The sequence below is a fragment of the Hordeum vulgare genome, chromosome 5H, assembly GCF_904849725.1.
Source record: "Hordeum vulgare subsp. vulgare chromosome 5H, MorexV3_pseudomolecules_assembly, whole genome shotgun sequence".
Lineage (NCBI taxonomy): Eukaryota > Viridiplantae > Streptophyta > Magnoliopsida > Poales > Poaceae > Hordeum > Hordeum vulgare.
In genome coordinates, this window is record NC_058522.1 from 569,212,292 (window position 1) to 569,226,011 (window position 13,720).

The window sequence follows — 13,720 nt, forward strand, 5'->3', positions numbered from 1 at the left end:
ATTTATCATAGTTAACTCGCTGCCCCGACGCTTGACAGTACCTATTTAGGATTTCCCTCAGTTTCTCAGCGTTGTGAGCTGTATTCTTGCAGAAGAGCAAAGAGTCATCGGCAAAAAGAAGATGGTTAACTTTTGGTGCAGTAGGAGCAATATGGATACCTTCGAAAGTCCCCGCATTACTCGCTTGATTTAGCAAACATGATAAACCCTCAGCCGCTAGGAGGAACAAATAGGGTGAGATGGGATCCCCTTGACGAATTCCTCTAGTCGGCTTAAAATCCCTAGTCTGCTTCCCGTTAAACATCAATGAGAAAGAAACTGATGTAACACCTCTCATTACCTGGCGCACAAAACTTTCGCAGAAACCCAGCTTCCTCATAATGGCCTGTAGATAAGCCCATTCAACCCGATCATACGCTTTCATCATGTCGAGTTTGACAGCACAATGCCCATTCTTCTTGCTTCTGTTGCTTTTTATAAAGTGAAGACATTCATACGCCGTGATGACATTATCCGTGATGAGACGACCAGGCACAAATGCCGATTGCTCTTCAGATATTATTTCAGGGAGGATCTGCTTCAGCCGGTTAGCAAGCACTTTGGACGCAATCTTAAAAAGCACATTGCACAAGCTAATAGGCCGGTACTGAGACAGTAGGGTGGGGTTTTGTACCTCGGGGATAATAACAATGAATGTCCTGTTGATCTCCTCAGGGGAGTCCTCTCCCTTCAAAATCCGAATTACAACCTCTGTCACTTCGTCACCGCATAAATGCCAATACTTCTGAAAGAAGTGGGCTGGGAAACCGTCAGGTCCCGGAGCCTTGGTAGGATACATTTGAAACAGGGCTCTCTTCACTTCTCCTTCGGTGATATCTCTTGACAACATTTCATTCATTGGGCTTGTGACTTTACAAGGAATATGCGACAAAACTTCTTCCATGCCAATCACCCCTTCCGAAGTATATAGATTCTCATAAAAAGCTATTCCTATGTTTTCAAGCTCCCTTGGGTCGCTACATATGGAACCATCAGCTTTTGTTAAGGACACAATATTGTTTTTCTTTCTTCTAGATGATGCCTTTTGATGAAAAAACTTTGTATTTTGGTCCCCTTCTAACAGCCATTGGATTTGGGCTCTTTGGCGCCACATAATTTCTTCCCTGAACCACAGCTCCACAATTCTGCCTTCAACTTTAACTTCCTCGTATGATGCTGCAATACGATGCGGGTTCTCTCGTAGCTCACATAGTCTTGCTCGAAGTTGCCTGAGGTTGGTTCGGACAAAGCCAAAGCTACTGGATCCCCAGCCGGTCAGCGCCATCGCCAGTGACTGCATCTTTTCTCCTATCTCCCGTACGGACTATCTGCCACTGTTTGCTGGGAAATGAGTGCTGTGAGGACCGAGCAGCCACTGGCCTCTGGGACGCTACAGTGGGCCTCCATCGTTGGTAGACAGGCCCATCGATTCCTTGCTTTTGTTTTTCTCTGACGTGAAACGGAGATCCAACTGGCCCATGACATGGAAATCTGACGATTTCCTTTTTACGGATCTGGGCGATTATCTCTGTAACCATGGCCCCCTAAACCCTTGCTCGATTTCCCCCAATTCCCCAACCGATCATCATGCCGCCGCGCCGCCGCTGCGGCCGCCGCCGACGCTCGGCAACCGCCGCAGGGACGAATCCCTCCCCAGGCGGAGGCAGAGGGTGGCTCACCGCCCGCCGCAGGCCGTTCAAGCGGCACGGGACCGAGCACGGCGACCAGGCGCTGCCCCTGGGCGACGAAACCCTGCTCCTCGTCTTCTCCGCCCTCTCCGACGCCGGGGACCTCGTCCGCTGCGCCGCCGTCTGCAGGCGCTGGCGCCGCCTCGTCTCCACCGACGCCGCCTTCATCTGCCGCCGCGCCCCCCCGCGCTGCGACCGCTTCTCCCGCCGCCTCGCCGTCGGCGTTTTCCTGCACAACAGCAGCCGCGGCCGCGGCCGCTCCCGCGGCGGCGACGGCTTCGTGCCTTTCTCCAAGCCCGATCTCTCGCTCGCCGACGGCGGCGTGCCGGGATCGTCGTCGCGGGTGGTCGCGTCCCGGAACGGCCGCGTCGTGATGGACCTCCGCCGCGCCAAGAGCGCCTGCGTGCTGCGCCTGTGCGTGTGCGACCCCATGACCGGCGACGCCCACCTGCTCCCGACCCTGAGCGGCAAGGACTGCCCGGGCCCGTACGCGTGCGCCCTGCTCACCGCCGACGACGGGCTCCACCTGTACGACACATGCGCGGCCGGCACGGCCACGTCCCCGTCCTCGTACCGGGTGCTCCTCCTCTACAACCACCGCAGCTACACGGCACTCCGGCGCTACTCCTCGGACGACGGCAGCTGGGGCCCGGAGGTCGAGGTGACCGACGCCCGGATCGCGAGGGGCCGGCAGCTGGGCGTGAGGGCGCACGCGGCGCTGGTGCGGGGCGGCGCGGTCTGCTGGTACGGGCTCGGCATCGCCGTCAACACGGCCACGCTGCACACATCCAGCCCGCCCTACACCGTCCAGGCCTACGAGTCGCCGCCGCGCCGCGCCAAGGCCTCCCTCGGCGACGTGGACCGGCTCCTGGGGCTGATGCCGGACGGGAGGCTGTGCGTGCTGGAATGCAAGCTCGACACGGTGCGCGCCTACGTGGTCGTCTACGCCGACGTGGTGAGGAACGGCGGCGTGTCGGGGAGGAAGGAGTTGCGGTGGACGATGAATGCGGAGCTGGTGGGCCTGCAGGCGGTGAGGCTGAGGTGGTTCTGCGAGAAGAGCGGCGTGGCTCTGTTCACGGCGAGGAACAGTGGCGGCAAGACGCAGGTGTACGCGGTGGACGTGGAGACGATGGACGTGGGCACGGTGGACTGGTCGGGCGACGACGGCGACGGAGACGGAGACATGGACGTGTGTGGGTACGAGATGGACCGGGTGGCGATGCTCGCCGAGCTCGACCGCTCCAGCGTGCTCCACCTTGCTCCTCGGCACCTCTGACTCATCATTCTTATCTCCATATTTTTCGTTCCCTTCGTGTAGTACATTGATTTCTTCAAGGACACCAAATTGTAGTAGTATACTGATTGTATAGGAGTTCTAATTGATACTCTTTTAAAGTCATATTAATTACCACTGATTTAAGTATAACTTTAACTTTGTAGTAAGAACAACTTCAACCACGCTCTATCCAAATAGACGCCCGACTTTGTTCGTTTTTGTTTGTTTGAGTCAATGTTTCTGTCCTTCATTGTAGATGGATCGACCGTGCGTCCAACGTCATCGACTTATTTTTGTCCGTGCTTAACATTTTTCTAAGGTAAAAAATGTCCACGGCCACACAGAGTTCACGGCCGAGTTGGTCCGTCATAAGGGGGTTGGCCATGTCTTCACCAAATGGATACTCAATGCCATCATGCCCGACCATGAAAGGGGTGCGACCATCCTGGCTTTGCGCCTCGTTGGGATCGAAGGGAATGTTGCCGCCACCATCTTCATGGATGAGGCTCTTCATGAACACGCGGTTGGCCTCATCTTCTGGAGCTGGTATTCTGTCGAACAGGTAGGAGGAAAATGGTGCCGTTGTGCTACCAACTGTCGGGTCAAGGAGAAGAGAAGGGCGGGCAACGTGGGTGGCCGTCCCGTGTCCGCGTTGACGCAAATCCAGTCCAAATTTGAGTCTGGAATGGATGTTGCGGACAAAAAGCGGGCGTGAGATCCGGTTGACGCGTTGAATGACGTTTTCTGTCCGCGGTGATTTAAATGGACACGCACGAACAAAATGAGTCACGCGGTTGGAGTTGCTCTAAGGGCAACTCCAACGCATCAACCTTAAACAAACACGTAAGGTGTCCGCTTTGTGTCTGTTTAGATCGCCAGCTTGTCCGTGCATTTTTAGGAGTGCACCCAACAGTCTGATCCATTTGGTTCGTCTCAACAGTTTTTTCAACAAACATACTTTCGTCATCAAAGTACCAACTAGATAGACAAATAAAGCTAGAAATTGTTGCATAATATTGCACCGAGCAGGCCGATCCATTTGGTCCATCTCCACCAGTTTTTTCAGCAAACATATTTTCACCATCAAAGTAACAAGTAGATAGCAAAATGAAGCTAGAAATTGTTGCATAATATTGCACCCAACAGTCTGACATACAACATCACCAAAATAATCGCATCTCAGCCATGGTTTATGCATCTCGGGCATAATTATGCAAAGTAAACACCCATAAGATGATCACGCATCTCACTCGAGCATTAACTTGTGCTTCTTTCTCAAACCAAACATTTTTGCTCGGGGACCTTTTGCTCAAGTCGGCCCCATGATCTCTGTTTCTTTGATATTAGCGCGAGCTCTACCTCATTGGCTCTTGATCGGGCATTGGCCTCATCAATCTCGAGCTTCTTCTTTTGTATACCAAAAGGGTCTTCATTGCCTCCTCTTTCTCTTGTCGCTTCCTCTTCTCTCTTTCTTCCCTCTTCTCATTTGCAAGGCGAGCATCGAAGCATCACACTTTGATTGACCAATATAAACATCAAAAACTTCAAATCGGACTTGCTTCCCCTCAATAAATAAAGGCCTGGCTAACAAAAACCAACCTATGAAGAAGTCATTGGCGAAGTCACAAGGCCCTCTACTTTCATTCTAAAATAGATAAACCAGAAAAAGATGGACTGTTCTGCAAAAGAAAAATCTTTGGACCCATGAAAAGCGGGATTTGCGTTTATAGGATTTTTCGAGTGAGCAAAGCTGAAAACGAAGACAAAAGATTTTGCCAAAAATGCGGGCTAGAATTTGTGGATTCTCGGATAAGAAGATACATCCAACTTGGAATTGATCTTCCACCTTATTTTGGGCCGCATATTTCTCCTTAAACTTTGGACACTGTTGTATTTTGGTCCAACAATGGCTCAAGGTGAATGGCTTTGCCCCTATGTTGGATCTTGAAGGTATGCAAAGCTTGAAATACCTACATGTAGAGATGAAATCAACAAGATACATTTCATATGGATAGGAGGACGATATATGTTCATATGAACAAGGGATGGAAAGCATACCATTGTAGGGAAATGCAGCAGAAAACAAAAAAAATCCGACTCTGCACAAGCTAGGATCACTATGAAAATGCATACAAGGTTCGATGTGATCGTTACCAACCCGTAGCACACCAGAAGCAGAGTTTGCGAAGATCGTTCATGCATATACCCACAACTATGGTTTTACAACCTCCCAACCACAAGGATGTTTTCCCACGGACGGGTCCCTTAGACAACACTTTGGGAGGCCCTCGAACAGAAACTAGATCAGTCACTCAGACAGCCCTCCGGGAGGCACACGGTCAGATCCTCGGACAGAACCTCAACACATCTCTCGAACTAAGATCAAAACTACCACCTCTCTATCGAGTTGCACACATTTGGTGTCAACTATACGGCAGGGCTTCGCCATCCAGAACTAGGCCCTACCAAAGACTAGACAACCTTTGAGCTACGAAACTATTTCATGGAGAGAGATATAGAAATCCAGGTCATTGCATGTCATTTGCATGACAGCTTCTCTGAAATGGAGATCTCTATCCACCTCTATTTATAGTATGAGGCAATGGGTAGAGGCCACTTGAAAATACCAAAATACCCATGAGTTATGTCCTTCATAAGTGCAAAAGGGGAAGGCAAGTGGAGCTCCATCTTGGCCGTCCACCTTGCGTGCCCCCCTCCACACAAAGGGGGTCCCACCACCCCATGTCATCCTCTCGACTTTTGGGACAAAGCCCCAAAAGGTGACTCTCCAAAAAGCCACCAAAAGGAATTGTACCATACTAGTCTTAACACTATTCATACCACTATTCATGACAACTTTAGATGAAATATTTTCGGCGTGTGTTTAATCCAAAAAAACTCCCAAAGGTTCACAAATAATTTTGGATGCGTCCGGAATATTTGTGATATGAAGTTTGTCTCCGAAATATTTCCGGTTTTCTCTCCGAAAATCTACGGTCGTCTCCGAAACTTTTTCAGCAACAATCTCTCGGACTCCATGTCTATTACTTAGCAGATAGAAGGACCTTAAGTGTGTGACCCTGTAGGTTCGGTGAAGTATAGACATGACCGGAACACCCATATTGAGCTTTGTGCCCACACGAATGAATAATCGAGCGAACATATAATTACTGAGTGTTGTTCATGTTGCTTCACGATATGTTATAAATACTCAAGGAAAGATTTAATGGCATTCCCTTGAATCAACAACTTGTTCACCATGTCAGTTTCCTCGTTACCAGTTTTGTTCTCTTTTCTTGTTCTTGCATTCTGGCATCCTCGTGAACAAATCACGGTGTGTGTGGCCAGACGATGATAGTTACCATAGCACCAAGAGGGCCCGAAGAATATCTCCATCATCAGAGGAGCAAATCACAATCTTAAGCTATCAAGTACCTTATCATGCTTTTCCATGAACTCGAAAGCCGTTGTAATAGCCCCCCTAGTACGAATGACATTTAACATACCCCAAAGTTCATGAAGCAAGCATGAATAAACTCTATACTCTCATGGTATAAGGAATTATGCAAACACTAAATTTCTTTGTCTTATAAAACCATTAACTTGCGATGAATGTATCTCACAGCATAAATGAAAGAGCATGGTGCCCCCATGTTTGATTTTGGTAATTGATGGCAATCTCTATTGACAAATGGTTGACATGAGTTATATTTGAAGGTTTTGTCCATAGAGCTTGGGTGAAGCCATTTGTTGGTTTCAAGGTTATTAAAAGAAAAGTATGTGTTCACCAAGGTTTTATTGAAGGAGTTACCCAAAGATTGGTCATATACGATTTGTTGATCAAGACTAAGTACAAAGAGTGATTCAGGTTGATGAACACACAAGACGTAGAAGATGTACCAAGTGGGATCAAGTGGTCTCATGGTATGGTAAGTATTGTCTATTACACTTTGTGTATTAACCCATGGTCTATCTGAGTGTTCTTTGTGGGATTAGGTACGTTTCCATGGGCGCACATCAAAAGGAAGATATCATATAACCCATGGAGGATGATATCAAGTGATGACCGTCATCAAGGTTATGGTGTGCACATTTAAGTGAATCATCACTCAGAGAACCCATGCTTGAAACTTCCCGTCCATTATGGTGATAATTGACATGTGAAGATGTGTCGAAGAGAGGTTTATCCATAGTGGAGTATGGGGAAGCAATCTACTAGTCTTCATCGAGCCGACGCAATCAAGAAAGATGGTCCATCTTGAGGAGGACAAGATCATCATCATCTTGCTCAATTGTACAATGCGCAAGGCAAAGGTTTGTCCTTGATAGGTTTTATATTTTGCCGGTATTGTGGTGTTAGTTGGAAGACCGGGTTATAGGATTGATCGTCGTACTATCAAGCGGGCTCTTGCGTGAGTAGCTTGATCGTATCGTTCATTGAGAGCTCAAACCATTACATTATTGGCAACATCATCTTTCTTGGTTCTTGTTTGACTTTTTGCTATGTAGTTTTGAAGCTTACAGTCTTCATCTTGATAAGCTCAAGTTCACCGAAACCAAATTTCGTATGCATCATCTTTGCATTTTTGGTGTTGGAGATTTGCCGGATCATATTCGGGAAGGCCATCTTCCTTATCCTATTGGCATTTATTCTACATTGCTTGTTCTTAATATAACTAGCCACCGCTGGATAGCTCTTGTTGTCCTCTATCAAACAAGTTTGAGTATGCTTAATTCGAAGCCTGTATCCAAAAGTTATGACAGTTTCGGTCTTGCGTCATGTTCTTATCTTGTTGAGGCGTTCTTGTAGCATCCAAATGGTAGTACCGTGCTCGGCATCGGTAGTACCGTTTCAAGTGGTACTTCTGCCCACCACTTAGTATAATCCTTGTATTTGTTTGCAAGGAATTCCTTGGCTGCCACTACCAAACCTTGAGTTTCAGCTGCCATTGAAACAGAGCACGGATGCCCTAGGTAGAGCAGCACAGATTCTGTGGTCATAGGCTCATAGCCAAGCTTGCGAGCAACTCTCTACATTATCTCATGCAAGATAGAACCTCAAATTTGCCGGCAGACATCAAGATGTCAAGCAGAAGAGTGGGCTCAATTGTTGTCAACTTTCCACTATACATAAAGCCTAAAGTCTCCATAAGGGCACTTTCCTCTGTTCCAAGTAGAGTAAAAACAAAGCAACACATAGATCAAGCCATTAAGGAAACAGTCAAGAGCTAGACAAAAAGGGAAGCTTTTTGGTGAAAATTTACTATTATCTGTACCAAAAAGTAAACAAAATTGAAGAGTGAAAGAGACTAAACAAAATTGTGACCGTGTTTTTGTTTTAGAAGTAGAGAAAATATTAACACCACCACGATAATTAGCTAGAACCAAGTATAAGATGAAGAATGTTACATTTGGGTGATCACATTACCTTTTTTTGGGGGAGGGGGGGGGGGGTCATCACATTACATGAATGAGCGGTCCTAAGTGCTGGTGTGTCTGATCAGACTCTTTCATGCCACTTGAGAGAAGCTAAAGAGCGTGAAGCTTATGAGAAAGCATGAGCGGCTACAGAATAAAGGTATTATAGAAAATGCCATAAGAAATACCTTGCAAAAGAGAGGACTTCTTGCAGCAAGAATCGTTGAATTGACATGAACCGTCTTTATATATACCGCTAGAGAAGGTATCCAGATCCACTATCGATTACTCCTTGAGTTCTCCTTTAGTTCATAGGGTAGGAAAATCGTAGAAAATAAGATGACATGCATCTCAAATTGTCTGATAGGAATATGAAAAGAGACGTCCTTTGGTTCACATCATGTGTTTTTTTTCATTGTAGTACAGCTTAATGTTTATTTTCCTATGAAATGTGGATGATATGAAGAACTCCTCCAAGAAATAGGATTCTATTCCTACAAACCAAATGATTCTAAAGGAAATTTTCTATAGAAATCCCATCCTATAAAATTCCTCCAAACCAAAGAAGACCTGATTATTGAATCCCCTAATCTTATTCTGTAGTCAGGTAGGTATTCACCTGCGCTCAAGCATCCAGCAAGGTATTCACCTGCGCTCAAGCATCCAGCAAGGTATTCACCTGCGCTCAAGCATCCAACACGACCACAATGCACCGTATGGCAACCCGGAACCCCACGGGCGAACATCGTCACCACCTGCTGCAATGTGATCAAGCCGCCCTAGCCATGGACATGAAAATATATTCAATGATGAATCTAATGGTATATATTTGGTAGTGCGTGTGTCCATATTTATTTTCCATATACACTTTGTCAAAGTTTATAAAATTTGACTTCAGACAAAAGACCATTCTTCTCATGAAAATGGCATCTGGATATCCAAATAAACCAAGCAACTCATTAAGGTACATAAACGGTTTGGATATAAGCACCATCAAACATGATTTTTTCAATTTTCTGACTATTCAGATTTTACGGATATGAAGGAAACAGAAACCAGTCTGCAGCACAATGTAAATATAAGTTCTGCACGGGTGACTAAAATGATCGTTTCACTGTGATACAAAAGACAAAGTACAGCCCCATCCGCATGGTTTACAGATAAAATAAACATTTGCACGCTGGCAGCATGATTCCGAATCAACGAAGCAAGAATCGGACTGCAGCAACCGCGTCGCCCTTGTGCTCTCGGAGCGTCCTCTCCGCAATCTTCTTGTCCAACTGCACATTCAGAGATAATGTTTTAGAAGGGGCATTTGGAGCATTGGAAAAAATAGCTGTTGGTGAAGGTTTCAGATGCCACCTCAAGCTCGTTGGCAATGATTTCAACGTCAGTAGGGTTGATCTTGACAGCAGATAATTCTTTCTCCCTGGTGAAAGAGCAAAAAGAAACACCCATTATGTTATAACAATACCACGAGCTGTGAACAACATTTTCAGGAGAACAAGGCCAAACCCAATTATTTAAAAAATGGGGATACTACGAACTCCCTCCGCTCCAAACTAAGTGTCGTGTTTTAGTTCAAATTTAAACTAAAACCACGACACTTATTGTGGAAACGGGGGGAGTACTTCTCAAGGCCATTGTCTTCGTTTCAAATTGGAGCTGATAATGCCATGGGTGAGTTTAGTGCATACCCATAGGTTGACCAAGATTGGCTAGAAAAAACAAGTATAATTGGCAAATGAGCATTGGCGTGCCAAACAGTTAGCAACTATCCAAACATAGACCAATTTTTTGGGTTATGGTAAAAAACAAAAAACTGGTAAGGTACACTTTGGTAATAATCCAAACATACCATCAACCAGAAATATGGAATCCTCAACAAAATAGAACATGGGATATTGCAAACTCGAGCGCAAAAATTACAAAGTAGAAAGGATCTAAGTTCCACTGCCATCGTGCTAGATTTTCTTTTCTTTTCCGTCCACTTATTTAGCCTTACCTGTTTGTTTCTTAGTTTCTTTCATCAAGTTGAAAACCTATGTTATGGCAAGATATTGAGCAAAACTGCAACCTGTCTGTGTCTCTGGTTTGTTCCCTTCATAAAATTCTAACCTATCTTTTAATGGACCTTATAAATGAAGCTAAAATTTGTAGCAGATAAAGCTGTTATCCAAACTGAACATCACATTCAAAATTTTCATGTGCAGTTGCTAGTAACCTCTGTCATTCACTAAAGAGGTGGTAGTAATACAGTCAGCAAAAACTAAAAAAGAACAGTGCATTGATGTATTGCAAGTTTCTCGAGAACAAAATAATAGCCATGAATATTTTCCACACCAACCTCAGTCTCATGGCATTCCAGTCAGCCTCTTTAGATGAAGCAAGAGCTGCCATGGCCTGTAAAAGAAAGAAAGATATATCAGCATCACCAAAGTACTCCCAAAAACATCTCAATTAAACATACACACTTGTCTACAAATCTACCTTCTACATCCTACTTCTGGATTTCTAGTTTCCTGATATCCATATTTTAGCATGGAGTTACTATATCGAGGTCTCACTCAACTGCTAGTAGGTGTCTCTGTCAAAGCGATTTATATAGCCCCTTCAAAATCATTTGATTAAAAACGGTTATGGATCAGACTCGAAGGTGAACTGTATATCTGCTCACGCGGCACTTTTCAGGGGCCATACTGATAACTTATTCAATAATTTTCCAAAATTATAGAAAAGGTGGGTGCCGAAAAACACAGTTTCAAAATTGCGAGCTATTCATATGACATGGAAATACCAGAAATACTAATCAGGTCACTGGACCTCTGGATATTATTGCAGTTAAGCAGTGCAAACCTGCAATTGATTAGCAACACATCAAAATCTAATGAAATGTTAGTCTATAAGAGACACACAAGCAGAAGTACATAGAGAGTTTATGGTGGATGGACAGATTATGAGGAGCTGCTACCAAATGTAGGTTGTGTGTACTGCATGCCACCGTCTGATGTCTTGATTACGGAATAGAGATACTGTATCTAACAAAAGCATTCACTGTTTGAACCTTACGCCCAACAAACATGGAACGTACAGTATGCTCGAATTAATAATTAATGGGCCAGGCCTCTGATGACACTTGAAACGATTCTGACTGGAAACAACAAAGGGAGCAATGATTACAGTTTAAACACGAATCCAGGAACAGACTAGTCCTGTGTGGAGGATTAAGCTGAAGCTTGTGACCCCTACAGAGAAAACCAGAGGGGGCAGCACGAAACTAACACAGGACGCTGATTCGACGTGCATCCACGGCTCCACCAATGTCGGCCAGATCCTCCAGCTCGTCGCTCCGATTGCTAACCAACGAGCCAGTGGATGACAAATCCACACCTAATCCTCACTAAAGACGAGGCGGAATTTGCGAATCCTCGCCCGCAAGAGCATGGGGTTGGGGGGTCGAGCAGGACTTACGGATTGGACGCGGGAGGAGTCGAGCTGGCGGTCCTCGACGTGGTCGGTGAGCTTGTCGAGGGCCTTGCTCTGCTGCTGCAGGTCCTTGGAGTCGGCATCCGCCGCGGGGGCAGCGGGGCCGCCCTCCGCCGCCACAGCCGCCGCCGCCGCCGTCTCGTCGACCGCCGCACCCATCGCCTCTGTCCGACCCGCGCTGCCTAAAACCCTAGCTGGAAAAATTCCCCTTTCTCGCTGTCGTGTGTGGGTGCGACGGGACTTTGCGGGTTTGTTACCCGCTGATATGGCTTTGAGATTCGTGCGAGATAGGACGTGGCTAAGTTCATTTTCATTTTTATTTTTGTGGACGGGGCTTTGAAGCGAATGGTTTTTGAGAAGCGGACATAAAAACAACGAAAAGTGATTCAATTTGGAGGGGAAAAATCGGCTCGTGTCATCTAGGCTTTATTTGGTTGCTATGTAAATAGAACCTCAAAAGGAAGAAAGAAAAAACCATTTGACCGGGTTAAGTTGTGCTAATTAAGAGATATCTTTACCTAATAATAAAGAGGCTATCGTTTCCATCGGAAAACCCATCGCGGTATTTTTATAAAAAAGTCCATGTGCTTCTGATCTGATTGACCTGATTTTGTTTGACTATTTTCCCTCACCGGTCGTCTTCGCAATCTATCTAGGAGCAAACAAAAGAAAAGGCCGCTTCTTCCTCCCCACGCCACCCAGCCTCCTGCTCCCCAAGGGTCAACGCCACCGATCGGCAGCTCGTTTTCCCTCCTCCCGTGCCGCTCCTCCTCCTCCTCTTCCTCTCAGCGCGCGCGGCGGACACGGGCTCCTGGCGGCGGGGCTCGTGTACCCAGGCTTCACCGCCTCTGGCTACGAGTACATCGACACCCGCGGCGCCTTCCTCGAGTCCAACAACGGCGCCCGAACCAACCGCGACGCGGGTCGAGGCACCGCGCCGAGCACGCAGCCGGAGTGCACGCGCCGACCGGCACGCCGGTCTGGTCCGCCAACCGCATCGACACCCGCGGCGCCTTCCTCGAGTCCAACAACGGCGCCTTTCGGGCGGCCGTGCACAACCCGGCCCCATCAGCTATAGCCAGTTTCTACCTCGCCGTGCTGGACGCGCTGACCGGCACGCCGGTCTGGTCCGCCAACCGCGACGCGCCGATGGCGTCCTCACGCCGCGTCCAGCTCTCTCCGCGCGCCGTGCTGCACGCGTCGACCGGCACGCCGGTCTGGACCGCCAACCGCGACGCGGGTAGAGGCACCCCGCCGAGCACGCAGTCGGAGTGCACGCGCCAACCGGCACGCCTGTCTGGTCCGCCAACTGCGACGCGCCGATGGCGTCCTCACGCCGCGTCCAGCTCTCCGCGCGCGGGCTCTCCGTGACGGATGCAGATGGCAAGACGGTGCTCTGCTGCCGGTCAGGAGGTCCAGCAGGGGAGGCACCGCGTCGAGCACGCAGCCGAAGTGTGTGGGTAGGTCGCGCCCGAGTGAGGGAAGGGCCGGCTCTGCCATGTCTGATTTGGACTCTGTTTGTGTCTGTGACCGTGTCCTGCTACAACTCGGTGCTACCTGACGAGGATTGGTCTTCTCTCCTATAAGAAGCAACGATTCCGAGCTGTAATCTCCATCAGGTTGCGTACTTGGACCAGAAAAAAATACATCAAATCCTGGAGTTGGACGAAATAAGCATCATGTGGCCTTCAAGTTCGACGGAGGCAGAAGCGACAAGTTCGCCGGAGGTAGAAGAATCGACGGAGGTAGAAAAATATCCATCGAGCCATCCAATATCGTCAACAATGGCTACACCACAAGTATGTAATATAAT

The 13,720-nt window shown here is 47.4% G+C and overlaps 1 protein-coding gene across 1 annotated transcript; it reads right to left on the reverse strand.

Moving 5' to 3' along the window:
• Positions 1 to 9,405: 9,405 nt before the first annotated feature.
• LOC123453185 (huntingtin-interacting protein K) lies at positions 9,406 to 12,138 on the reverse strand. Its single transcript, XM_045129959.1, has 4 exons — positions 11,893 to 12,138; positions 10,769 to 10,824; positions 9,784 to 9,850; positions 9,406 to 9,701 (listed from the first exon to the last, which is right to left on the reverse strand). The coding sequence occupies exons 1-4, from the start codon at positions 12,064 to 12,066 to the stop codon at positions 9,621 to 9,623; spliced, it is 378 nt and encodes a 125-aa protein (XP_044985894.1). The 5' UTR covers positions 12,067 to 12,138; the 3' UTR covers positions 9,406 to 9,620.
• Between the last annotated feature and the right edge of the window lie 1,582 nt (positions 12,139 to 13,720).

Excerpts from the sequence above, each read along its gene's own strand:
- LOC123453185 (XM_045129959.1), bottom strand. The coding sequence starts at position 12,066 with ATGGGTGCGGCGGTCGACGAGACGGCGGCGGCGGCGGCTGTGGCGGCG. Across the intron at positions 10,825-11,892 it reads ACTCCTCCCGCGTCCAATCC|GCCATGGCAGCTCTTGCTTC; the intron begins GTAAGTCCTGCT and ends TTTCTTTTACAG. Across the intron at positions 9,851-10,768 it reads TGGAATGCCATGAGACTGAG|GGAGAAAGAATTATCTGCTG; the intron begins GTTGGTGTGGAA and ends CTCTTTCACCAG.